The sequence below is a fragment of the Diceros bicornis genome, chromosome 22 (genome assembly GCF_020826845.1).
Source record: "Diceros bicornis minor isolate mBicDic1 chromosome 22, mDicBic1.mat.cur, whole genome shotgun sequence".
Classification (NCBI taxonomy): domain Eukaryota; kingdom Metazoa; phylum Chordata; class Mammalia; order Perissodactyla; family Rhinocerotidae; genus Diceros; species Diceros bicornis.
The window spans coordinates 30,424,872-30,450,710 of NC_080761.1; the positions used below are offsets into that span (position 1 = coordinate 30,424,872).

A 25,839-nucleotide genomic window follows, 5' to 3' on the forward strand; every position below is an offset into this window, starting at 1 on the left:
TACAAAGTAAGCGCTGCTATGTTGTTCAAGATTTAAACTTCCAAACAATGAACACATCATCTCAGAAGAATGGTCTTATTCCAGGCAAGAATATCATCCTCTGAGGAGAGTTCAGGGGTTGCTGGCACACAGTCCAAACACCATTTTCTACTCTATGGGACATTTTGGATAAAGTAGCCATGCCTACGCACCTTCAGTGGATTGACCGTGGGGTCGATGCGACCCTCTTCGATGTCAGCGATTTCCTGCCGAATGCTGATCATGGCATCACAGAATCTGTCCAGCTCTGCCTTGTCTTCTGATTCAGTGGGCTCAACCATGAGAGTCCCTGCCACCGGCCAGGACATGGTAGGGGCATGAAATCCTGCAAGGGAGACAGGGGAACTTGCATCACGAACTTGGACTTCCCCGATTTATCCTAATGACATCATCAAATAAATCTGCAAATATATGTATTTAGGGATTCATCTCAACACTGTTTACAGAAGAAAAATTTAGGAAATAACCTAACATCCACCAATAGAGGATCAGTTAAGCAAATTTTACAGGGCATCCATACAATAAATATGCAACTGTTCAAAAGTATGTAAATTTATATTTGTTAAATTGGGTAAACATTCAAAAATATTAACTGAAAAGAGCAAGCTACGTAATGATATTATCCCATTTTTGTAAAAAAAAAATGACAAAGTAGTGTGTGTGTGGGTATATATACATACATATAATTTTATTTATTTTTTTTATGAGGGAAGATGCCTTGAAGAATAAATACTAAAATTTTAACAGGGGGTTAGCGCCAGAAAATGAGACTGGGATTTTTATTTCACTTCAATGATTGTGTTTTAGAATCTTTATATAATACTCATGTATTACTTGCAATCAAGAGAAATTAAAATAGGTATAGCCTATCAAAAGCTAAATAATGAGGTACCAAGCATTAAGGAAACTGGAGTACGTCTTATTGTCCTCATTTTACAGATGAGGAAACTGAGGCTTGGCCAACACGTGGAAAGCCTTTGCCTTTACATGGATACAGGCTGAAGCTGTTTCTATGTTTCCAAAAGTTTTCACATGTAAGATGAATCAACAAGACCCATGGTCAAGAGAGAGGTTTCCAAGACAAAAGCCAAAAACAACTTTTTCCCATTTCTTACAGTCTTTCTATGAAACTTTAAAAGATGAAGAACATGGGTTGGCCCAGTAGTGTAGCAGTTAAGTGCGCGCGCTCTGCTTCAGCAGCCCGGGATTTGCAGGTTCAGATCCCGGGCGTGCAACAACACACCACTTGTCAAGCCATGCTGTGGTGGCGTCCCATATAAAGTAGAGGAAGATGGGCACAGATGTTAGCCCAGGGCCAATCTTCCTCGGCAAAAAGAGGAGGATTGGCATTGAATGTTAGCTGAGGACTGATCTTCCTCACAAAAAAAAAAGATGAAGAACAGCTCCCAGGTGATATACTTATCAGCTAATTTTGCCCTAGATGCAATGGTTCCCAGATTCTGATGTGCATCATCATTCACAGGGTGCTTTGGAGTCACACCTGCATGCTTTAAGGTATTGTCTCAACATTTTATTGTAAAAATGTTCAAACATACAGCTAAGTTGAAAGGACTGTAGAGTGAGCACCCATATACCTTCCACCTCCGTTCCACAATGATGCTGTTTGCTTTAGTACATACCTCTTCATCCATCCATCTTATTTTTGATGCATTTCAAAGTACATTGCAGTTATCAGTACACTTCACCCTAAAACACTTCAGCATGCATATCATTAACTAGAATTCAATATCTGTTCACATATTTTTCTAATAAAATTTACATACGGTGAAATGCACAAATCTTAAGTGCACCATTTAATGAGTTTTGACAAATGCATGCAACTGTCACCCAAACCAGAAAGGGATTTTTTTTTAAAAAAACAGGCTGATCTCAATACCCATTAAGTCTGACCTCAATTCCACGTGTGAGCAAATTCAGCCCAACATATTCTGCCGTTGCAGTTCGCATATCTGGAACCATCTGAGTTGTCTTGGAAATACAGACTCCTGGATCTCAACCCTGATTCAGGTGGTCTAAAGTAGGGCTCAGAAATCTGTGAGTCTTAAAACTCCCCAAGTGATTCTGCTCATTAGTTAAGTTTGGAAACCTCTGCCCTAAGGCAGTGTGCCCCAAACTTGCCTGATAAGACCCATCCAGACGGTGCTTGTTCAATATACAGATTACTAGGCCTCTCCCCTGGAAATTCTGATTCCATAGGTGTGGTTAAGACCCAGAATCTGTGTTGTCATTGTCATGGTTATTTTCTTACTTAACCATTCATTCATTCACTCATTCATTCTCTCACTTATTAAACACACCTATGCTGAGTGCCTACTATGTGTCAGGTACCTGGACAATTCTGGGCTTAGGGCAAGTGTGGCAATCTCGCTATCACATATCAAAATCATGTCAAGGTTGGAGGTAGAACAGGACTTGGAAATACCAGGTAGTAACTTCAATCATCACCTCCTCCCAGTCCCTCCTCTCCCTCCTGCAAACGCTGCTGTCTCAGATGTGCAATGCAGACAGTGCATTCCAGAAGTGAAGCCTCATCCTGACTCGGCCATCACTTAGCCATTAGCTGGGAGGTTGAGTCAGGCTACAAGAGGAGATTTTGAGGAAGTAATTGCTAATTTCATTATAAAACCTTTTTCTGGCTTTCTCATTTATTATCAGTGTAACTCTGCATAATAAGATCATTCATTCAAGAGAGGAATGAGTCACACACGTGGGACTCCCATTATGATACAGTAGTAAAACTATTAAATTATTAAAGTTTTCACTTTCCTTATTAAAAGAAGTTATTCAAATCATCATTAAAATTCAGATAGGACTCAACATCCATCGAAAGGCAAACTTCTCCCCAACTTAGCCTTTCTGAAAATTGAAGCATCTTTGATATTATTAATAATGTCACTAAGAAAATGTATTTTAATAAGGGCTATGCTGAATGAACACCCACTAATACACAAAGGGCCCAGGTCTTTCAAAATTCTTCAAAGATAATTGCATCGTCTCTGTGAAAACAGCATGGGCCTATTCCTTCATCTCTAGAAGCAGCTGAAACAGCTATGCCATGACTGAGGTGGTTATAAGACTCAAATGCCATTTGTCTCTAACACTTCTACAGGTTATTTGCTCCACTTCCTTCACCATTACACCAACTTACCACTTCATGGAGCTCGCTGTTTACCAGGAGTGGGAGTGGAGTAAGAAATTACCAGAAACATGGGCAAAGAACAGCAATCATTTTCTTTGGGACTTTTAACTTTGTTAACTATAAAGACTTGTTTTCTTGGCTGGCAATGGATTCAAGATGCATGATTTAGTATCTTTCGAAGGACAGTACCAATGCAGTCATAAGGGAAAGCTTTTTCTCTGTCACGTTCAAGATTGCCTACCCTGGGATCCCCATTTAGCCTATGGATCTGTTCACTACGGTGCCTGCACATTTGTTTTGGGCCTTGAGGAAGTGGTCCTTCGCCAGCATGGGCAGCTGCACGAATGTAAAAAGCCCAAGTTCCCCTAGGGGTCGCTCCTATAAGGCCACTCACCGTAATCCTGAAGCCTTTTGGCCACATCCGCGGCCTCAATATTTGCAGACTTTTTGAAGGGTCTTGTATCCAAAATAAATTCATGAGCCACATAACCTGTTCAGGAAAATTGTTTCAGCTCAAGATTAGCATCAACTTGTTTGACCCAAGCAAATGAACAAATAAATCAGCTTTTTAATACATATCAATGAGGACCAAGAAGACATGGATACTTGGTAAGTTTATAGTTGGCAACAAAGACTTCATCTGCTCTTACTACAAATAAACATTTTTAACATATCGGGCCAATGTGTCCAATCCTTAGTGCACAGCACACCCGTGAGCCAGGAGGCTGATGGGAGGTGGGACTTCGGTGCTAAGGCACTGCTGGAACATTCAACAGAGGTTCCTGGGGGTGAGATTATTTCTACTCTGAGGATCTAAAGTCTACTTGCAACAGGTAAACATGTCATCACAGCCCTGATCCTTTTATACAAATTCTTTCTAGAACTTAAGATCCATTGACACTCTTTTCAGCAACTTTCCCCCCAGCATCAAATAACTGTTTCTTCTGTGTGTATGTAAATATATACTAAACATATAGCCATAAGACACATACAGAATTTTATGTGATTCTTCAAAGGGGCTTTTGAGGTTTTGGTTTCAGGCTTCAGACTAAGAATTAGAAATAGGGGCTGTCAAACAGCACACCACAAGTGGCAAGGAGTTAACAAGGCCCAAGTCAGGTTCACTTTGTTCTAGTTTGTAAAGTGATTGCCTCTCTAGGCTCAGGTCGCCATCTCCCCAGCATGAGCTATTGACAACCCATCTATCATCAAGAATAAACCAATAAGTCAGTCAGCATTTTAATAAATCGAACAACATTCCTGGGGGCTTCCCAAATTCCATGGCCCCAATAACTGATGAATTTCCTTTGAGGAAACTATGTACTCATGAGACAACGGTGTACTCCTTCTTCTTACCCACTTTCCTGACTCGCAGCAAACAAGCAATTTACTTACAGATACTTGGAGCAGACTGGCCTCAAGCCTGGGAAGAACAGCTCCAGTCATCAACAGCCCCTGAAGAGAGTCTGTGCACTAATCTGCTTCTTACGTAATGATGACATATGGAAGGATTGGTTTTGTTTGAAAATAAAAGTATGAGAGCCTGAGACTTTGAATTACTGTCACTGCACATTTGTAAAACACGCTTTCTAACAATGATGGGGATTAAATTTGTAAGAAGTGTGATTCAAAAGTAGAAAGTTCTCTTCATAGGTAGATAAACTAAGAAAAAAAGTGCCTAAAAGGAATGACCAGTTGGAATGTGCAGGGGGAAAATCATGAGATTAAGTCCTCATCAATTATTAATTCCAGGAGTCCTAAATGCCCTACTATGCTACCACACTTTGGGAGGCTGGCCTCAACCTTTGACCTTTCTTCTCTGAGCCTCTGGCAACTACCTGAAGCACTGTGATAACAGAGGAGGAAGAAGGCTAATGAAGCTCACTGCTCTGAAGGACACTCACCCAAGAGGAGGGGCTGCAGAGGGAGGGACACAGGACAGCAGAGAGCAGAGTCTTCCAAACAGAGATTCAGTAACAGCTGAAAGGCCCCATCAACCCCAGCCCAGCCCAGCCCAGCACTGCTAATACAAGACTTCATCTGCTGAGGCCCCACCACAGCCAAGCGGTTTGGGAAGAGCTCCATTTTCAAAATGAGGTTCAGATGTTATTTTCTAAATCCATATCCTAATGTGTTCAAATAGAAACTATACTGCAATTTCAGCATTTCTCTCTCTCTCTACTTGAGCCCTGAAACGGGTGAAATTAAAACTTAGTGGATGTCGGAGGCCAGATCCCAAGATGTTTGTCTTTGTTTGCAGTTTTTAAGGACAAAAGATATACAAACCTTCTGTGGCATATGGTGAGTCAGGGCAATCTGAACTGGAAATTATATAAACTGATCAGTGCAAGTTTTAATTTTCACTGAGTAGGTGTTTCCGCTGGCCTTAACCATGACTATAGCTGAGGGTCTGAAAAGATACTAAGGCAAAGGAGCAAGAAGAGGAGGGGGGTGGGATGATGGAAAAGCAAAATAAAAGTGGCTTGGCTCTAGGCTAGGAACAGCCCCCCCCCCCGTGTTAATTATCTTCTGAGGCTGAAGATGACATGTGAACGTGCTACGGAAAAATAAGGCATTTCAAAACCCTCCTTGAGAGCAGAGACCAAACCTTACTTATCCCACATCCTCAGAGTGACTCCTAAAAATAAATAGAAATCACTAGCTAATTAAAGCTTGGGTGGGCAATCAACACTTGGTCGAGCTTTTCAGTTGCAATCTAGGGATCACAACTAACAGAATCAAAACTCCTGTCTGTTTCCCTGGGAATGAGGTCAGGTAGGCGGGGCCCCTGGCCTCAGGAGGGTCACTTCCTGGTCAGGGATGTGAGGGCCCAGCTCCTGAGGCCCATGTCTGCCCATAAAGGCCACCGGGAAACCTCTTCAGGGACAGGAATTTCCAGGAAGAGTTGGGTTCGTCTAAGGTCAAAAAGGGATAGGCATTTAAGAAATTAAAACATAAATAAAACATTGGAATACTAACACAGTTGTCTACACCGCTGACGGAAACTCCATTTAGATCAAACAGTGAGCTTAGCCTCCCACAAGAGCAGACACCTGTGAATTTTTTTAATTCCTCCTTTAGAAACGTATCATCTTACCTGAGGTAATTCCTTCCTTTCCTCATCCTAGCAGAATAAATACCACTGCTGCTCCCCGACCCCAATTCTTGCCTGTCACCTCCTTACTTCGCAAAACCACGAGCCTCAACAGTTTGGCTGGTATTTTCAAATCTCTCAAAGAATTGGTTCATAGAGGCAAGCCTGGAGTTCATTAAAATTATTGCCTCATAGTCATCCGCAATTCCAAAGTCTTAGTTAGAGCTAGTAAATATGATTAAGGTGAATCACGGTCTTCTAATATTGCCATCAGACATTCTGGAATACAGTGTGTTTATTAAGAACATTTTTATTTTGGGCCCTTAGGAGGCACAGTGATGATTCCTTTTTAGGTCCTAAAATACTAAGCCTCAAATTGTATAATAAATGTGTTTACCAGACCAAACATGAGGCAATTTTTGGTTTCATGAACTTTGGGATTGGGTAATAAAGTCTGTAATCACCAATCTATTTCTGCTTGGGATGAGAAATACAATTCATTCTGGGGTAAAATGTCAAAACAAATGGAAATTTCATCCATCTTTTTGTGCTGCAAGTCCCCTAGGACTGGGCCAGTCTCTGCCCAAAGCAGTCACTTAAATGCTAAGTACATGGTAGGCGCCTAAGAAACACTTGCTCGTTCATTCTCCTCTCTCCTGGAGCTGCTCCCGTCCCCACGTAGTCCAGACCACATTCATTCTTGCTGTAAAGAACTAAACTTTGCATCGCACAACTCTGAACATACTAAAACTCACTGAATTGTACATTTTAAGTGGGTGATTTATATGGGATGTGAACTCTATCTCAATGAATCTGTCAAATAAAGTTAATCATAAGGAAGTTTTAAATATAAAAAAAACCAATTAGAAAAAACCTAAACCTTGTAAATTAAAGCAAAAAGATCATTTTTCACCCATCAAATTGGCAAAGATATTTTGTTTTTGGTTTATGTTGCTTTTTCAGCCTAGTGCTCAGTACTCACTAGGCCCTGGTGCAGTGGGCACTCTCATACGCTATTAGTGTGAAAGAAGTTGGTGCGAAGCCTCTGGGTGGAAACTCGGTCATATGGAGAGCTTAAATGCATTCAAATCCCCCCAAGATAATTTCTCTTCTACGACTCTAACCTAAGGAAATAATCAGAGATGTTTTTTAAACTAAATGTATGTAAAGGATATTCATTCCAGCATTGTTACAAATGCAAACAACTAGGGGGAAAAACCCTACAGAATTGCTTAAATCGTGGTATGTCCATACAGTGGAATCATTGTAACCACTTTCAAAGAATATTTATTGACATGGGAAATGCTCACAATATAAGATAAAGTTAAAAAACAGGATACAAACTGTGTTTGTAACATGATTGTCTAAAAGTAAGACGAGAAGGCATACAGCAAAATATTAATAGGGGTTATGTCTGGATGAGGGCACCATAGGTCATCTAAATTTTTTTCCTCACACTTTATTTTCCCAAATTTCCATGTGAATCATATATACATTACTAACATAATCAGACAAAACAAACACTTAAGCTAATTTTTAAGGCCAATACATAAGCAGGATACATTTCACAGCGCAGGAGCTATATTTGAATTAGTAGCTCTTGTAGCTTCTTTAATACCCACTTCAGAAGCATTTTATTGTGTTGCTTAGAGACATATTGCCCACAACTTTCTTTCCTACTCTCTGGGGACCATTCCTAACCAGAGCTTCTGGTTATTTCTTTTCTATCTTCCAAGTCCGGAACCACCCTTTTGGATACATATTTATAAGGCAAGACCAGCCTTTACATTAACAATCACAGATGTAGAGATACACTCCGCCTGGGCCAGAGAAACCAAGAGCTAGAGGGGCCTCATTCCTGTTGCCCGAGGTCCGGGCACGCTGGTTACTGATGCTGTCTCTCCGCTGCAAGCTCCAAGTCCCCTTGGTTCCCGCTCTCCGATTCTGTGCCCACAGCCAAAGCACTGCATGGTTACCTGGCTCTTAGTGCCATCCCCTCCCGTCACCTCCAGGGTGACTTTGTTCCCCCATCTATTATTCCTGCTATTGTAGCTTCACTCTCCCCTCTTCACAGCCTTTTACCTGGCAGCTGAGAAATCTTGTTTTTTTCTTATTTAAAAACAAAACTGCATTATATTGAAGCAGCTCTTGCCCCTCCTTCATTACCAAACTCCCCCAAACCATGAATGCTTCTACCTTCTTTCCCCAATCTCAGTCCACCTCTCAGCCTATTTCCATCTAGCATCTGCCTCACCATTTTGCCCTAACTGCTTTCAAAGGTGACCAAAGCATTCCTAATTGTTAAGGGCCAAAGTTCTTTTTAAGACTCCTATCATAAGACCAGCTGCTTGCTCTTCTGTCTGTCTCTCCCTGTTGTGCAACACCACGCGCCTTTGTTTGTTGACCGTGTGCTGTGCTAGGCATGATGCCGCCCTGCAGCGGTCTGAGGTCTGATGGAGAGAGCCACACAATAAACCAAGTGGGAGAAATCCTCAGTGGTGGACGAAGCCAAGAGGCGGGAGTAGTTCCCTCCACCAGGAAAGAGAAGCTTCAGGGAGGAGGCAGGGCCAGAACAGAGGCAGGAAGGACAAGCAGAGGGTTTTCTAGGGAGTGGCACTGTGACAAATGCTGCGGGGGCTCTAAAGCTGCCTGAGGCACGGAGTCTCTCCTCACCAGGTGCCCCTTCTTCTGCATCCCTCTGAACGTAGCCATCTGCTTGAGGGGTTTTGCTCTGGTTTCTCAATACTCTTTCCTTGGGTCTTTCCATTTCCAAGAGTCTGCTCTCAGCCTCCGTGCTCATAGCCAACTCTCTGCATGTCTACCTGGCTCCATCCCCTCCCCTCACTTACAGGGTGACTTTGTTCCTCCATCTTTTATTCTCTCTAGTGTACCTCTGTTATAAGCCTAGGAGGCTTACCTAAAATTTCTCTTCACACTCAACTAATCAGTAACTAAGTCCAGCTGATTCTCCTTCTACTAGCATGTTCATTCCCTGTCACTGTCTTAATGTTTTTAACATTCTCTTAATCCTGTCATTTCCCTGCTCAAAAACCTTTCTATCATCTGGCTCAAGGGTAAAGTCTAGAGCCTTCCAAGACCTTCAAGGTCCCATGCCACCTCTCTAACCTCACCTTTGTCTGCTCCCTCTCCTCCTATCCTATCCTCCAACCCACCCAACACTCCAGCCTCCCAGACAACTCCTTTTCTCTGTGTCCTGGCTTCTGCCACTCTTCCTTCCAGGCTCATGTCAAATGGCTCCTCCCAGAAGGCCCTCCCAACTATTCTGCCCTGACTCTGCCTAGTGTGAATTACTCCATGCTTTGGGGGCATTCCTATAGCACTTTGTGAGGTAATTAGCTCAAGGTATTTATGTATACATAACAAGGAGTGGGCTCCTTGTTGACCTGAGCTGTGTAGACTAAGTGCATCGCAGACCCTTCTAAATAATGATACCCCTACACTGTTCACTACATTGAAGTTATTGCCAATAACTCTGTGCTTTTCTCCGGTATATGCTAAGACACAGAAGTTTCCCACCCACTTCAGAAAACCACATCTAGGGCCGGCCCCATGGCTTAGCGGTTGAGTGCGTGCGTTCTGCTGCTGGCGGCCCAGGTTCAGATCCTGGGCGCGCACCGGCACACCGCTTCTCCGGCCATGCTGAGGCCGCGTCCCACATACAGCAACTAAAAGGATGTGCACCTATGACATACAACTATCTACTGGGGCTTTGGGGGAAAAAAAAAAAAAGAAAACCACATCTACTATGTCAAACTTGGTTTAGCCAAGAAAAAAACCAAGGGGATGGTAGACTAAAGTTAATACTTGCCTCTTGCACCCCGGAAAAGGACTTTGTAGTGTTTTTCTAATCGCTTGGCCATGTAGTTGGCATTTAATATAGCAATTTCCGTGGCCTGTTTAAGGCCCTTGCCTCCCATCATCTGCAACAGAGGGAAAAAGCCATCAACAGGGACCAGGTAAACCCAATGGACACTAACCAAGACACCCCCAGATAAATCCCACCTTCAGAGGAAGTCAGCCCCCCATCACTCTGTGGATTACAGATGAGTGGAAAATCCTAACAACGACATGTTGGTCTTCTGTAAGCCTGAAATAATTTTTGGTTTTCTCCTTTGAACAGTAGTTTTACATTTTTTGTTGTGATAACAAAGCTTGAAACAGGGCAAAACTGACTGCTGACTATTGTGTTATCTAAAGAGGAAAAGGAATTGTTTTTAGGTTACATGCATTTTGAGGAGTTTTTGTTTGTTTGTTTACTGTGAATTTGACATATCTTGATAATTGCCAAAATTATCAAAATGATCAAAAGATCAAAATTAATCTTGCCCAAAATGCCCACTGAATCAATTTTGTATAGTCTTCCAATTGTCTATAGTCAAGGCCATGTATGTTTAACAACTGCCAGGTTCAATCTCATCCTTTTCTGGTGGATCATAAGTCCTTGTGATTATACAGGGTGAACATCATCCCCAGCAAAGAGCTTAAAATCACTATTGCACCAATTTTTACTGCCTACTTTCTTCCCAGAATACTTCATGTACAATGGAGGCTTGATATGCATTAAATACATAACTAATGTAAAACAAATGAAAAAACATCCAATAAAACAACAGGGACATTGAAGTCCAAAGTAAGGAGAGAACACATTTTGCCAGGCTGGCCAAAGAGGGCTTCCTAGAGTCAGAGTCAAAACTCGAGTGGAAACTTAAAAATAGGTAGAATTTGGATGGGCAAAGAGAAAGGGGAAGGTGCTCCAGGTGAGAAGAATGGCAAAAAACCAATGTGTGGCGGGGAAGGCACATGGCTGCAGTCTGGGAATTACTGTAGAGCCTGGTGGTTCTGAGCACCTCTTGCAAGCCTCGAGCCTTTGCTAGAAAGGACTTGGAATTGGTTCAGCCAGCTACTGGATCTCGACCTGGGCATCAGAGTCACGGGGCAGCTTGATGGCCTAAGCTCTACCCCACATATGCTGCATTTGATTCTCTCTGGGGTGGGGCCTACTGTGTGTGTTTTGGAAGAATCCCCTAAGGAGTCTGGGTAGGCTAGTGAAACCCATCGGTAAACGCAAAGGGAAGCCAGGAGAGGATTTGGGGCCCCTAGGGGGAATCTAGCAGTCTTGTAGGGAGTGTCCAAGATGGACTGCAGCAGGGAGAGAAGAAGATAGTTCTAGAGTCCAGGTGATAAGTAACAACAGCCTGAAATAAAGAGAGGACCCAAGAGCGAAGGGTAGCTTAAACCCTACTCTCTTTTTTCATTTTTTGTGTGTGTGTATGAGGAAGATCAGCCCTGAGCTAACATCTGATGCTGATCCTCTTCTTTTTGCTGAGGAAGATTGGCCCTGAGCTAACATCCACTCCCATCTTCCTCTACTTTATATGGGATGCCACCACAGCATTGCCTGACAAGCAGTGCGTCTGTGCGTGCCTGGGATCCGAACCGGCGAACCCCGGGCCGCCGAAGTGGGGCGTGGGCACTTAACCACTTGTGCCACCGGGCCAGCCCCTCTTTATTTCCTTTTTAAACTGAGGCTGTGTCTGGCATTTCTGGCAGATGGCAAAACCAGCCTTGGGGCATTTACTTTCTATATGTGGGAAATCATCTCCACCCCAAATACGTCCATAACAAATAACCCAGGTTTACAGGACCTACCGGACCAAAAGGAAGCTGGGAATTAGTTTCTGTTGGCAAAGAAGCAGACTCTTATTATGATGGTTTTTGTTGTTACTATTTGCAAAACAACTCGAGTATCCTTTTGAAAAGCAGGTTTTAGTCTCTGAGGTACAGAATTGTTGTTCCAGCTTCCCAGAAAGTTTTCATTAAGAATCATAAATGCCACACTGTTCAGGAATAACAGCCGGCGCCAGAGAGTCATCCAGCATGATTTGCATAGCTGAGTTTTGGGGGTTTATTTCACCAGAAGCCACCGTTCCTTTATGGAGGGGAGCTGGTTTGGGAAGGCTGCTCTAATGAGCGGCTGAGCAAGTATTCCTATCCAATGCACGGTCTTGTCAGCCCAGGAGGTGGGCAGGCCCGTCTGAACAAGAGCTGTACAAAATAAACTCTGGCCTTAGTGTTTTTTTGGAGAAACACAAAGGAAGGAAGCCTGTTCTCTGACAAAGTCTAATTACCCCCAAGAGGACAGTTCCACAGGCCCTAAAGGGCAAAGAGCTTTGGGAAACCACCACATAAGCAAATTTCTGCTACTTTTCATCTTATCCTCTAGGATCCCCAAAAATATAAAGTGAAATGAGATGTATTCCTAAAATTTACCCCAGGATATCAATCAAGTGTAATAATTAGTATGTGCACTGTTTTTCACTTGCAAGGGGCCATACAAATCCTACAGGAAACCAAATGACGTGGCCAGAACATCCATATGACTCATGGAACTTAACTGTGTCTGGAAAAATACATCTGGCGTGTCAGATGTTAAACCCACTATGAGAGCTCGAAGGAAACAGCCTAACGAAGAGATGAAATGAGTTTTAGCTGATCACTGTAGGAAGGTTTCTTCCACTCAAGTCCTCAGCAATCTTCACTGAACCACATGTCAGATCATAGATTTCTTCATTTTTAAGTCAAGAAGGAAGTCTGCAGTCTCAGTTCCCCACACACACATCACATCCCCCACCCATCTAACACACATTCACAAACCTCACCTTAATATAAGCCCATGAAATGGGCAAGATGGAACTGGAGCCCCATGGGGCTGCGCTGACAGTACCCACAGGCTGGGCATCCTCATTTGGCTTTACCGAAATGATGGGATGATTGGGCAGAAAAGGGCCAAGATGCTTCTTCCTGTATTTTTTTTTAAAGTACAAATTCAGAATATGTAAAAAGACCCAGTCCAACCACACAGGCAAGTGCTGGGCCCTCTCAGGAAACTCTATGCCTAGCAGAGGAACTCTGACGGTGGAAGGGAATTGACACCTGCTAAGAGGCAGATGTTCAGGAAGTGTTCCTTCCTTCCTCCTCCGCTGGCAGCATGGCTCACCAGCCATCAGTATCCCAGCAGCTCACCCAAGAACCGTGGCAGAGGACTTGGCAGAGGCAGGTAGCCATGGAACAGCATGCAGAGCCAAGAGCTCACCAGGATGTGAGGACATCCCAGCCCCACACCCCATCCCTCCCAGCCCCACGCCCCACATTCTTTCCCGAGGCATCTAAGGGATGTAGAAGGGTGGTGCTGAGAAGAAGCCCCATGGGGCCACACATCAGAGGCCAGCATATGAACATGATTCACCTCACCTCCCCCACAGCCAAGGCACTGGGGCTCCTCCACTCACTATAAATAATAATAACCAAAAAGGAAAGCAGAAAGAAGCAAGGGGCCAGGCTCCCAGCAACTCTGAAGACTGGCCCCTTTGGCACATTTTTGGAAGACTGAAGCAGCTCAGGAAACGGCTGCTCAGCATCATTTTCATAAAATGATTCTATTTCACAGTGTAAAAAGTTATCAATGGCTACGAGATACTCCTTTAGTCTTATTCTGACTTTATCCACTTATTTCTAGTAATAAGGTTTGTTTCTTCCTTATCTCAAATGTAATAAGAATTCAGGCTGCAAAGTATTCAACACCTTACATCCAATTCACTTTTTTTTTTTTTTGTGACTACGTTTAGTTCTACTCTCTTAGCAAATTTCAATTATACGATACTGTGTTATCAACTATAGTCACCACGTTATACATTAGATCCTCAGATCTTATTCATCTTATAACTGAGAGTTTGTACACTTACACCAACCTCTCCCTATCCCTCACTGCTCCCAATCCCTGGCAAGAACTTTTCTACTATGAGTCCTTTTTGTTGTTGTTGTTAGATAATTCACTTCCAATGTAACTATCAGCTGATTTTAAAAAGAAAGAAAGCAAAGAAAAGCTGCTTGGAAGTCTAAGCTAAAGCTGAGAGGCACTTCTAGGTGCTAATATTCCAGTTCTGATCCATAATGCTCCAGTAATCTCCCTATTCATTACTTCGGTAATAAACTTGCTCTATCTATGCCTGACTGGGAGCTTAGTGTGGCCAATCAAGCACTGTGGTTAATAAAATCTAATTATGCTCCTCTTTGGACATATCCTAAAAGCAGCCCTTTCACTGCTCCTCCCCCAGTCCCCACAGACACATCACATATGAAGGTGTCCCTGACACTTTAAGACCTCTATGGAAAGATAGTGAGTTTGGGGCCCTTCTTTCATGCTCAGTCTCCAAAGCCATCCTGAAACCAGCGGCCCAGAACTCACACTCCGATGGGCCCCATGCCAGGGCCACCTCCGCCATGGGGAATGCAGAACGTCTTGTGAAGATTTAGGTGTGAGACATCAGACCCAAAGTCTCCAGGACGGCAGATTCCCACCTACCACAAAGGGAAAGAGCCAAAAGCACAAGTCAAGAGCTTCAAAGGGCGCTCTGGAGAGGTGGCCATACTGTTTGCTGCGCCCCCCCCCCCCCTCAGAGGAAAGGCAGGCAGAGCTGTTCACAAAAATGTCCTCAATACTGGCCGAGTTCTGCAGTCAAAACCTGGCACCCCATAGGCAGTGTGGCTTGTGGTTTCTATGGAAACAGCAACTGACCATTTAGCCTAATTTAGATTTTAAAATACACAGTTGAATATATAGTTAATTCCTAATTATTCATCCCAAGAGGGAGGAGAGCCAGTGCCCCCAGTACAGAAAGGACAGCACCTCCTTGCTATTGAAACAGGGAACGTGCATCCAGCAGTTCTACCACCCCCTGCACTGTCGGCTTTGGGTATCATGCACTTTACTGAAGGGCCCCTTCAGGCACATGGACGGAAGGGGCTATGGGGCTGCCCAAGAGGATGCTGAGCCGAGGGAGAGGAAAGGAGGCTGACAGTTTTCCTGAGACCATCCTGATACCAGCCACAACATTCAGTGGGCATTCCTGCCAGTTTGGCATTAGGGCTAATTTCGAATGCGGCTCATGATAAAGAATGCACTTATACTACTGAAGCAATAGACAATCTTTGGACTACACTTAAAAAAGAATCAGAAAGAAGCAGAGAAAAGCAGAACGAGCCTGAAATGGTAAAAAACAAAAACCAAAAAATAAACAATGACCAAGAAGTTGAGAAAACTCTGAAAGACATGACGACACTCCTCTCCTCCAAAGACTTCCTACAGCATTTCCTCAGAGGTGCACATTACACAGAACCCCCCACACCCAGCAGTCGGGATCGGCTCTTCAGGGACAGAACCATTCAACTGTTTTACGCTGACGAAGCTGAAGCCAGATTAATGGCTTGTCCAGGGCCATGGGAGATCAACGTCTACCAGTGGCCAGAACTTGGGTCTGAATTCTCTCAGGAAGGGAGTCAGGTGACCTTTTTGCCTGTAGCACCTCCAGAGAGATCACACCTACAGACAAGCTAAAGCCATTCATTCATTGCCTGCTTCCTTTCAACCTTTTTACCTCCTCCCAGCATCCCCATCACCTCCTCTAGGATCTGTAATCTTAGTGAAATTGGTGTACTTGGTTTGAAATTGGCAATAAAGTAAGTCAGCCTCAGTTCTGAATTCAGTGGCATGTTTTAAGACAACTGTCAAGAAGTCAAAGAAAAAAAAACTTGTTTTGACTCAACCATTTTCTCAGGGAGCCCCTCTCATGCTGCCCACCTGAGCGTTCATATTTGCCCCATCTAGGTAGACCTGTCCTCCATGTTGATGGATCAGGTCACACACGTCGCTGATGTTCTCTTCAAACACTCCATTGGTGGATGGGTACGTAATCATGATTGCTGCCAGGTTCTCCTTGTGTTTATCCACCTGTGGGACAGAAAAGGCAGAGGGACACAAAAGGAGGAGACGTTTCTTTCTTGGCCAAACGCTTGCTTTTTATTTTAAAGAAAGATGAAGTCTTGGTCTTTTCATTTCTAAAATTGTCTCAAAGTATGATGACAACAGTAAAAGATCCACAGCCATTACTCCCCCTATAAATCATTCCAAAGAAATAACAAGATCCCTTCAGTCTAGGTCTCCATGGTCAAGACCAAAAAGACAGTTCAGAAGATTTTTGAATATTTTGGGCTCAACTCTCAAAGGTGATTTTCCTTTGGTTAAAGTCATCTCAATAATTATTTCCGATTTTTTCAGTTTCAGCATGTCTATTCCCACAGGTAATCTCTTTCTGCTCATCTTGCCATATCTACCCTTATCCCCTTTCCCTCCCATTCTGTTGAAATTAGAATTCCCCAGGAGCGTTCTTGCTCTGGTTAAAAAAAAAAAAAAAAAACTCCCTCGTTTTTCCTTTTGACGGAAGGCAAGCATGTATAAAAGGCATATTCTTATATTTTGGTCACCAAGTCAGAGAGAGTAGGCTCCTATGGAAATGAAAAAAAAATTTTTAAAAGCTCATATCCTATATTGGAGGGACTTAATAATTACAACTACTGGCCCAGAATATTTGTTGGTAAAAACTTTGTGGGCCGATGGAAGGGTGGAGGTGGATGGGAGAGATGAGCAGCATTGTGTGTTTTCAGCTTCCCTTTGAAGGCAGTTACATGAAGTTCTCAGTCTTCATGCCTAATAACTCCGACAAAATCACATTGCTATTCAACTGATTTCCTTCCCTCTTAAGATGCAGCCTCCAGTCCACCAGTGGAAAACAGATATGGTTGCTAGGCAACCTCTTCCTGGAGGCTGGGAGGTTGGGAGTGGGGTGTTTTGAGGAAGGAGGGTGGAATGCTGACTGAAATTCAGCAGGTAATGGCTGGGATAGTCACAGTCACTTGTAAAATCTACATTTATGTTTTAATTCCCAACAGAAAGACTGAGAATAACTGTGACTACCAGTCTGATTATTAATGGGGGAAGGAGAGGAAGGTTGGGCAGCAGGATGCAGGCAGGTCCTGCAAGGAGTACCCTCACTACCAGCATGAATAATCCACTCAGTTTCTTACACATGTGTGAATTAGAGGATGCGATTTCAGTTTAAAGGCTTTTCTCCCTGTTGGTGAAGGAAGAGGTCAAGTAGAAGATGATCAGCTTTATTCTGGACCAAAAATGTGACTGTTGCTTTTTATTTTTCTTATAGAGAACAGTTAGGTTTTTTGATTTTACACCATTTTCCCCATACCCATTCAGAGGAGGAATTGCAGTCTTTTAATTAGAATGCAAAAGATGATAACATTGATATAAACCGTCCAGTCCCTGATCCTCACCACTTCTTCCCAACCCAGACCTCTCCCATCTGGTAAGTGGAAGACAAGTACCATGGCCGTGAGGTGAGCTGCGTCAATATTCCCATATTTATCCACCTCCACAGGCTGAATCTTCATGCCTGCCATGTGGGCACTTGCAGGATTGGTCCCATGTGCTGATTTTGGAATGAGGCAAACCTTAGGAATGGAATGAAAGGAAGGAAGGAAGGATAAAAAATAATCACCAGGCTATTCATAATGACAGAAAGGTCCTACAACATGCTTGGAGCACAAATTAAACAGGCACCACATGTTTTATTTAAGCTGACCACTAGTGCCTTAAAATCTGCTACAATTTCATCATTACTGTACTGCAAAACAATGTCCAAAAGAGAAGTTTCCATTTGAATCCCAAAATATTGTTCCCTAAAGGTTTTGAGAATATTAATACTCTGCTCCCTTATCCTAGCATACCAAAAACAGGCCTGGGCTTATTCTAACCTTGTCTCAGTTACAATATGTAGAAAGCATCTTCTTATAAAAACACGAGATAGGAAGTTAAACTCTAGGACCCAAATGCCCACAGCATAGTTCCAGTGCCCTGGTTGGCTCTGCTGAGATCCAGGAGAGATGATAATGGTCAACATAAGTCCAAGGCCTCCCAGTGCAGATACACCAATTATGTCATCATTTATTGGATGCTTATTCTGTGCAACAAATTGTTAGTTGCCACGAGAGTCATAAACTAAGCATGAAAACCGATCAACCCCTGCCCTGTGCTCACTTGACTTGTTCACTGACAACGCTGGCATATGTATAAATGAAGGTCTAGAGCCCAAAGGTGCCACAGGAACTCAGAACAAGGGGGTGTCGCTTCAAGTGGAAGAGATCAAGGGAAAGTGATTCGAGACCTAGAGCCTACACTACAGCTTAAAGATGTGTTGAGTTCTTATGGAAGGTGGATGATGGGTGCAATGTTAGAATTCCCAGATTCAAATCATTTTCATTTTCTCCCAAAGATCATGTGAACACAGGCAAACCACATGCTCTGGTAGATCTGATGATGCCCCACTACAGAAAAGTGCATCACAGAGTTTCTCCCAACAGAAAGCAACAAGGAGAAGCAATGATCACCCTGAAAATAATCCTCCTATTTTTTTTAAATCCCAGAAACAATATTGCAACTCTTTGAAGAGAAATGGATAGGTATTACAAAAATGGGCTTATGAAGGGAAAACTTAGCTTACAGCTGTTTCCTCAAAACAGCAAAGTCATCTACTTAAGAAAAATACACGTGTACAAAAAGAGAAACACAACCAGAGGCAAACATGAAATTACTCTACCGCTCTTCTGCTGACTGAAAGTTTGTGCCTCTTTTGAGGCTACTGGTCTCACGCTGATTATGCTGTGTTGGCCTCAAATCCTTTTTCTTGCTTAAATGCTTCCCTTTTATGTTAAATTTTTTTCTTTAATTTCTCAGGACCAAAGCTGGAGTTACTTGTCCTTTCTCACAAGGTATTTTTATTCTACCAAAGGATCTTTGGATAAAAGGATCCCTTCTGGTCAGAACATTGATCAAGGAAGGGAAAGGCGAGTATTAAAATGAAGATAAAAGATTTGTTGAAGGCTTAAAGTAAGAATTCACACCAGGGGACTTCTACTGAGACAAAAACATGCAAGCTAAAAATGTCAACCATCCTGTGGTACCCTGAATAATGGGCCCCCAAAGATGTCTACGTCCTAATCCTCAGAATCTATGAACATTGCCTTATATGACGAAAGGGACTTTGCTGGTGTGATTAAGTTAACGATCTTAGGATGAGAAATTAAGGATCTTGAGATGGGATCTTGATATGTGGATTATAGGTGGGGCCCTACATGTATCCACAAGGGCTCTCATCAGGCAGAGGGAGATTTGATTACATAGGAAGTAGGAGATGTGATAACTGAACAAGAGGTTGGAGTGATGGCAGTAGGGGCCATGAGCCAAGGAATGCAGGATGCCTCTAGAAACTAGGAAAGACAAAGAAACAGATTCTCTCCTGGATCCTCCAGAAGGAACCAGCCCCGCCAACGTCTTGACTTCAGCCAAGTGAAACCAATTTCAGACTTCTGGCCTCCATAACCGTAAGAAAATAAATTTGTGTTGTTTTAAGCCACTAAGTTTGTAGTAATTTTTTACAGCAGCCACAGGAAACTAACACATATCCTGATACAAGGAGTAGCAGAAAGAAAAAAAGTCTCAACAGTTTTGTCAATGATTGATTTATATGTTGCTGTTAGACATTTTTGGTTTTCTATGTGGATTTAGGAAACTTGAATTGTTTTTTTTAATGTTAATTTTTCCTCACTTTAAAACTGTGGTGTTACAAGGGACATGGAACTAGTAGGACCCAGATTTGATGCTTTAGTTTATCCAAAACTAATCTTCTTTGATGCATTTATGCCCATTTAGGTGGATGCTGTGTTTTTCTAACTCCCCAATGTGCCTGGCATGGACCCAACATAGCTCTTCCTCAAAGACTTGGTGAAGGAGTGAAGGATTAAAGAGGAGAACTTTTTTTCAAGAGAGATCAGTTTCTTACTGCTGCTAAAGTTCAACAATCAAAGGCCACTACCTTACCTCAGGCAGTTGGGAAGAGAAAAATACTCCCACCCAGGTTTTGAGGGATGTTTTTTTGGTAAATGTTTTCCCTTTGTATAGGAAACTCAGTTTTTAGTCAGCAAACCTGAATTAATATTTGACTAGCAAATTGAGTTATTAATTACAAAGTGTTTATGACAGTGCCTGGTACATGGTAATTGCTATATAAGTGTTTGTATTCTCCTAAATTAAACTGGTAAATCAAGAATTTAGCCATTGTATTTTAGGAATCTCTGAAATTTAACCTAAGAGCAAATATGAAAATAACTTCCAAAAACAGCTTGAGGCAAGAGAACCGTCAGGAACCCGGGTGGTTCTGTAGCACATGATTTCCCCACACTGCTTTTCAAAAAAGAAGGATATATTTTACTGGTTTCCATTAGAGGCTATTGTGCAGGAGCAGCTGTCTCAGACTTCTCTGATGTGGAAAAATCCTCCCTGATTATTTGAATAATAAGTCATTTTCCTCTTCTCTAACTAAAAAAGTCGGCTTTAATTAAAATCTTTAATCTGAAAGAATGCCAACGTTTCCAAACTTAAGAGTTCTGTATTTCTACAAGCTCAATGACTGGGTGGCCTTCCCTGCCTCTCTCTCCTCCACCCCTCCCTAAAATGCAGCGTCCAGCTCCTTTCTGTCCTTCAGAATGGAATAGCCTCTCACGACACCTCAGCAATAGCAGTGTGGACAATGGTGCCAGAAGAAATGTCACACACAAGGTGACAGAGAGACAAAGGAGGACTGGAAAACACAAAGGGAGAGAAAAGTTGCTGGGAAGAATCCATGAGTCACAGAAGAACTCTGCCCAGACCCAATCTAAAGGTCTCTCATCCTCTCCTTGACCTTTCTGGTTTGGTCCCCAATTCCTTGACATTCACAGATACTTCCTGGTGTCAGACTGGACAACTGGAAAACAATGAGGGGTGGGAAGCATCACAGAGTGAAAAGCACCACAGCTGGCCCTTTGTCATTAGCTTGTCACTGGCCCTCCATGAGCACCACAACATGGATATCCAAGGCCTCTCCATAAAGCAGGGGCAGGAGTAGGGGTGGGATAGGGGACCAACATGCAGATGGTCACACAGGATGATCGGCTCCCTTCCCAGGATCCCCAGACACCTCATGGTTAAAGACAATAATGACGAGGAGTGTCAGGGGCTACCTCACTACACGGAAGCCATGGAGGAAAAACAGAAGAAGAAACTTAATGTCAGCCATCTGGTGTCCTTTCACTGGACAACTGGAGCTTCAACATTTCCTTTCTGACTGTGTGACAGTGCTGAGAATCTGAAGTCCAAAGAACCATAACAGGTCTAACCTAACCCTTCCTTAGAAAGTTACAGAATTCAAAAACCATGCGAATAGCCGAGTGAAAAAAACCAAGTCGGAATGTCAGGGACTGTGTTTGTCTGATTTATCGCTCGATCTCTCTCTGGACAGGCACACACAGCGCCTTGTATGTGGCCAGTATTCAACAATTTATTCAATTAATCAGTGTCCTGTTTTTCAAAGTTCTTTGAAAATCAATTTTATTCCCCAACTAGGAGGAAGGCCTGGGAAAACACACCTGTGGAATCAGGATAGATAAGCAAGGGAAGGTGGGAGAAAATGTTCTCCCCCCCCGCTTTTTTGAAAGGGAAGTGAAACAGTTTTTAGATTCCTCATTGCAAAATCCAGGCGACTAGCCATAAACAATCTTCCAGTGTTAATAAAACCAGGAATGGACTAAGACTGGGCCACCACCTACCACACCCCACTTACTTGGGCAGCCAGAACCACCCTGGCACTCTTTTCTCTAACTCTCCTGGGACAGGCACCACGCTTTTGTCCTGCTCCTGACATCTAGCCACTGCTCCCTCTAAGGACTCCACTTCCATTGCTCAGTGAAAGTTCTAGCTTAGCGCGCTGGTCATCACCAAAATGAAGTCCCCAGGAACACAGGCCTCCTTCCGCCACAATTTGAAACCTGTGTCAGATCAACTGCTAAAGGCACTGCCTCTAGGGATTAGTGGAGTCCTGTCGAGCCCATTAGCACCTGCTGGTCTCCACCAGGGCCCCCGAGAGCAGTCTGGACCCTGGAGACTAGACCTTCACACCCAAAGCAAACAATGAAGCAGAACAGTGAACGCTGCTCCGTGTCTTCTTTTGTTGCTTAGAGCTGACAATCATTGAATAGGGAATTTATTTATTCAATAAATATTTTTTGAGCACACATATGACCAGAACTGGGCTTAGGCACAGTAGGAGTCACAGAAGAAGTAAAGCTCGGTCTCTGCCCTTTGTCCAGGCCTGGGGCCCGGGCTGAGCCAAGGAGAGGAGGCTTGGAATGGCAACATTCTTGCCCCTTCCTCCCTTAGCTCCCTCGGGAGAGCAGTTCCACAGCCAACTGGCTGACTTTTACATAGCGGGTTTGAGCAAAAGCCTTTTATCTCTGAATGTTTTCCCTCAAAATAGTCCAGTGAGATGTCTTGGAGGCAAGGATAGTAATGGCCCGTTCACAGAAATTTGTTTTTGGATTATATGTTCCCCAAGCTGCTTCCAAGAAGGCTTGGAGGGAGTGTCCCACAGAACAAAAGGGACCCTGAGAGCTGGACCTCCTGCCGCCATATGGTGAGCAAGCACCACCTGTCCATACTCACTGTTCTGTGTCTCTCTCCTTTCCCGTCTAAGTAAGCTCGGATAGTGGCCAGCCCAGCGTATTCCCCCTGGGCTCCGCTGCAAAGACAAGAAGAAAAGGATCAGGGCTCTAGGCCTCTTTGCTTTCATTTTCTCATTCAATATTCACTGGGCGTGGGCCATGTGTTCACCAATGTGTGACACGAAGTCACCCTCCCAGACACCATGGAAAGCTCACCTAGGATCTCTGCAGGAATCTAAAGGTCTGTGAACTACAGCTCACCCACTCCTACTCAGAGATGGGCCTTTCAACCCTCACTCAGACCATGCACCTAAAAAATCTTTTTCATAATAGAAATTTCAAAATTATACAAAAACAAAGAGAAGAATATAAGGAAGCCCCATGTACCTAACACCCAGCTTTAACAATTATTGGTTTATGATCAATCCTGTTTCCAACTATATCCTTCACTGATACCCCTCATTCTGAACTAGATTATTGTTTTTGTGTGTGTGTGTGAGAAAGATCAGCCCTGTGCTAACATCTGCCAATCCTCTTTTTTTTTTTTTTTTTGCTGAGGAAGACTGGCCCTGGGCTAACATCCGTGCCCATCTTCCTCCGCTTTATACGGGACGCCCCCACAGCATGGCTTGCCAAGCGGTGCCTTGGTGCGCACCCGGGATCCGAACCGGCGAAACCTGGGCCGCCGCAGCAGAGCACGTGCACTTAACCGCTTGCGCCACTGGGCCGGCGCCTAGGTTACTTTTTGAAGCAAAGCTCAAGCATCATATCATTTCATCAGTTAAACTTCAATATGTATCTTTCAAAGATAAGAATTATTTTTAAAAACTATAACTACAATTATCACACCTAAAACAACTCACAATAATTTCTTAATGTCACCAAATATTTAGTCAATGATCAGATTACCCCAAAGGAACTATGTACTTTTACCATGGCACTATTCCCGTGAGTCTTAGGGTTGGCTTCCCCAGGCCCCACATGCACATGACTGCTGGAGGCTGGCCATACCCATCTCAACGGGCCTTGAAGGCACCACTTCTAGAGCACACTTAATGACTAACATTCCAGTGAGTGATGCTGAGTCAATCGTAAACTGTTACTTAATGTTCTCAGTACTCTCTGCAGGAAGGAAAGGGAAGTGAGTAATAGGTTTTTTAATCCTATTCAAAGCGCATATGTCCTCCATTTCGCAAAATTACGCCATCCTTTGACTCTGTGGAAGGCCTGGTGGTTTTGGCCTTCGTCCCTTCTAGTCACCCGGTAATATTGAGATCATATTCGAAAAGCACAAGACTTAAGAATAAATTAAATAAACTTCCTTTTATTTCTAAACTAAAAGCTAAAATTTTGAGCATTGGAAAAATTTTTTTGGATAATGTTGAGGTGGCACCATTTGGATTTGAAATGTTTGCAAACTAGTATAGGAGCATTGATGGGTTGGCATCAGGAGATGGCAGAATTGATGATTTAAGACTCAGCATGGGGAGAGGACAGAGAATAGGGAAACATCTGGGGGTGAGGGCTTAGAGCTAGGCTGGAGAAAGGGAAGCAAAGGGGTGATTTCCATAGCACAGAAACCACAGAGCAAGAGAAGAGGCTAGATGAGCTAATTAATAATAATAATAGTAACAATAAGCATAAACGGCTCCATTAATTAAGCCCTTCCTACTTACCAGGCACTCTGCACTGAGAAAGCACAGTTAAATGGTAGCCATTGCTGTTGTTTATGTCACCACCAAGCACTTTACATCATCTATTTAATCTATTTAATCCTCCGAATACCCCCATGAGGTAGGTACTATCATCCCCATTTTGTACAGGAAGAAACTGAGGTCAGGGTATCACATGCCCAATCAGCCAACAGTGACAGGTGCAGACTTCGGTACAAGTCGACCTGTCTCAAGGAGCCACATACTTCCCTTGTAAGCAGTGCTGCTCCTCTGAGCATGCTATACTTCCCAAAGGATTGAGAGTCGAGCGAGCAAATGCTGGTTTTCCTTCACAGAACCCAGGTCTGACTGATAGAACCAGGAGGTTTAGCTACACATAAAAGAAGGCTTGACCCCGTAAGACCTGGAGCACCCAGTTCCTCATCACCCACGCTGAATGAGCTTCGCCTCTCTCTGCTCTCTTCCAGGGATGGAGGAAAACACTAGTCTTCTGTTTTCCTGGTTTTTGAAAAACAAGTTCTAGCTCATCTGATGCTCTTTATTTGAGAATAGAAAAATGAATATGCCACACTTCAGCAAACCACTCCCACTAGTAGTTACTTAGCCTCCCTGTGCCTCTGTGTTCTCATCTCTGAAACAGGGATAATAATTACACCCATCTCATAGGGCAGATGTGATGAGTAATCAGATGATCCATTGTAAAGTGCTTATCACAGTGCCTAGCACAAGGTAAATGCTCATTAAGTACTGGCAATGATCATCACTATCATCACTGTCTTCATCGTCTTCTTCTTCATCATCTTCATCAGTGATGCAGCAACCCTGACCACTCTGCAACTCAGGCACCGTGGATGGGTTAGCACAGCATTTGAATGAGCACTTCTACAACCCTCAACCTGGATAACCCTCTTTTTCCCCTCTCACCAGCCAAATCCCACCCACTCTTCAACTAGTCCCAACTCAAGTTCCACTGTTTCTGTAAAGCCTTCCCAAAAGTCACAAGTGCAGCTCCTTACCATGGCCTACAAATCCCCACATGATCTGTGGTTTCTATCAACCTCTTCTTCTGCCATCCTCTCCTTGCTCTCTACCCTCCAGACACCCAGGCCTTTTCTTCCTCCCCTGAAACATATCAAGCCAGTTCCTGCCTTGGGGCTTTTGCACTAGATGGTCCTTCTGCTGAGAAAGCTCCTCCTTTAAATCTTCACATATTGGGCTTCTTATCAATATTTAAGCTTCAGCTCAAATGACACCTCTTCAGAGAGGCCTTCTCTGAAAGCAGAAATCTTACCTGTCTTCATCAACATTGTATTTTCTATGCCAAGACCTCTGACATAGGGGATGTTCAATAAATACTGATTGAATGAATGATTCTTTACTTCTTCCAAACTCTCATAGTATTTTACTCTACT

The 25,839-nt window shown here is 43.3% G+C and overlaps 1 protein-coding gene across 1 annotated transcript in view; it reads right to left on the reverse strand.

The window, feature by feature from the left end:
- The window catches only part of GLDC (glycine decarboxylase), a 92,125-nt gene that overhangs the window by 5,344 nt on the left and 60,942 nt on the right, over positions 1 to 25,839 (reverse strand). Inside the window, exons 16-23 of the mRNA XM_058565781.1 lie at positions 22,756 to 22,831; positions 17,547 to 17,672; positions 15,952 to 16,101; positions 14,560 to 14,672; positions 12,974 to 13,115; positions 10,123 to 10,234; positions 3,594 to 3,689; positions 192 to 364 (exon numbers count right to left, since the gene is read on the reverse strand). Coding sequence (XP_058421764.1) covers positions 192 to 364; positions 3,594 to 3,689; positions 10,123 to 10,234; positions 12,974 to 13,115; positions 14,560 to 14,672; positions 15,952 to 16,101; positions 17,547 to 17,672; positions 22,756 to 22,831 — 988 coding nt within the window. The remainder of the gene's footprint in view (positions 1 to 191; positions 365 to 3,593; positions 3,690 to 10,122; positions 10,235 to 12,973; positions 13,116 to 14,559; positions 14,673 to 15,951; positions 16,102 to 17,546; positions 17,673 to 22,755; positions 22,832 to 25,839) is intronic.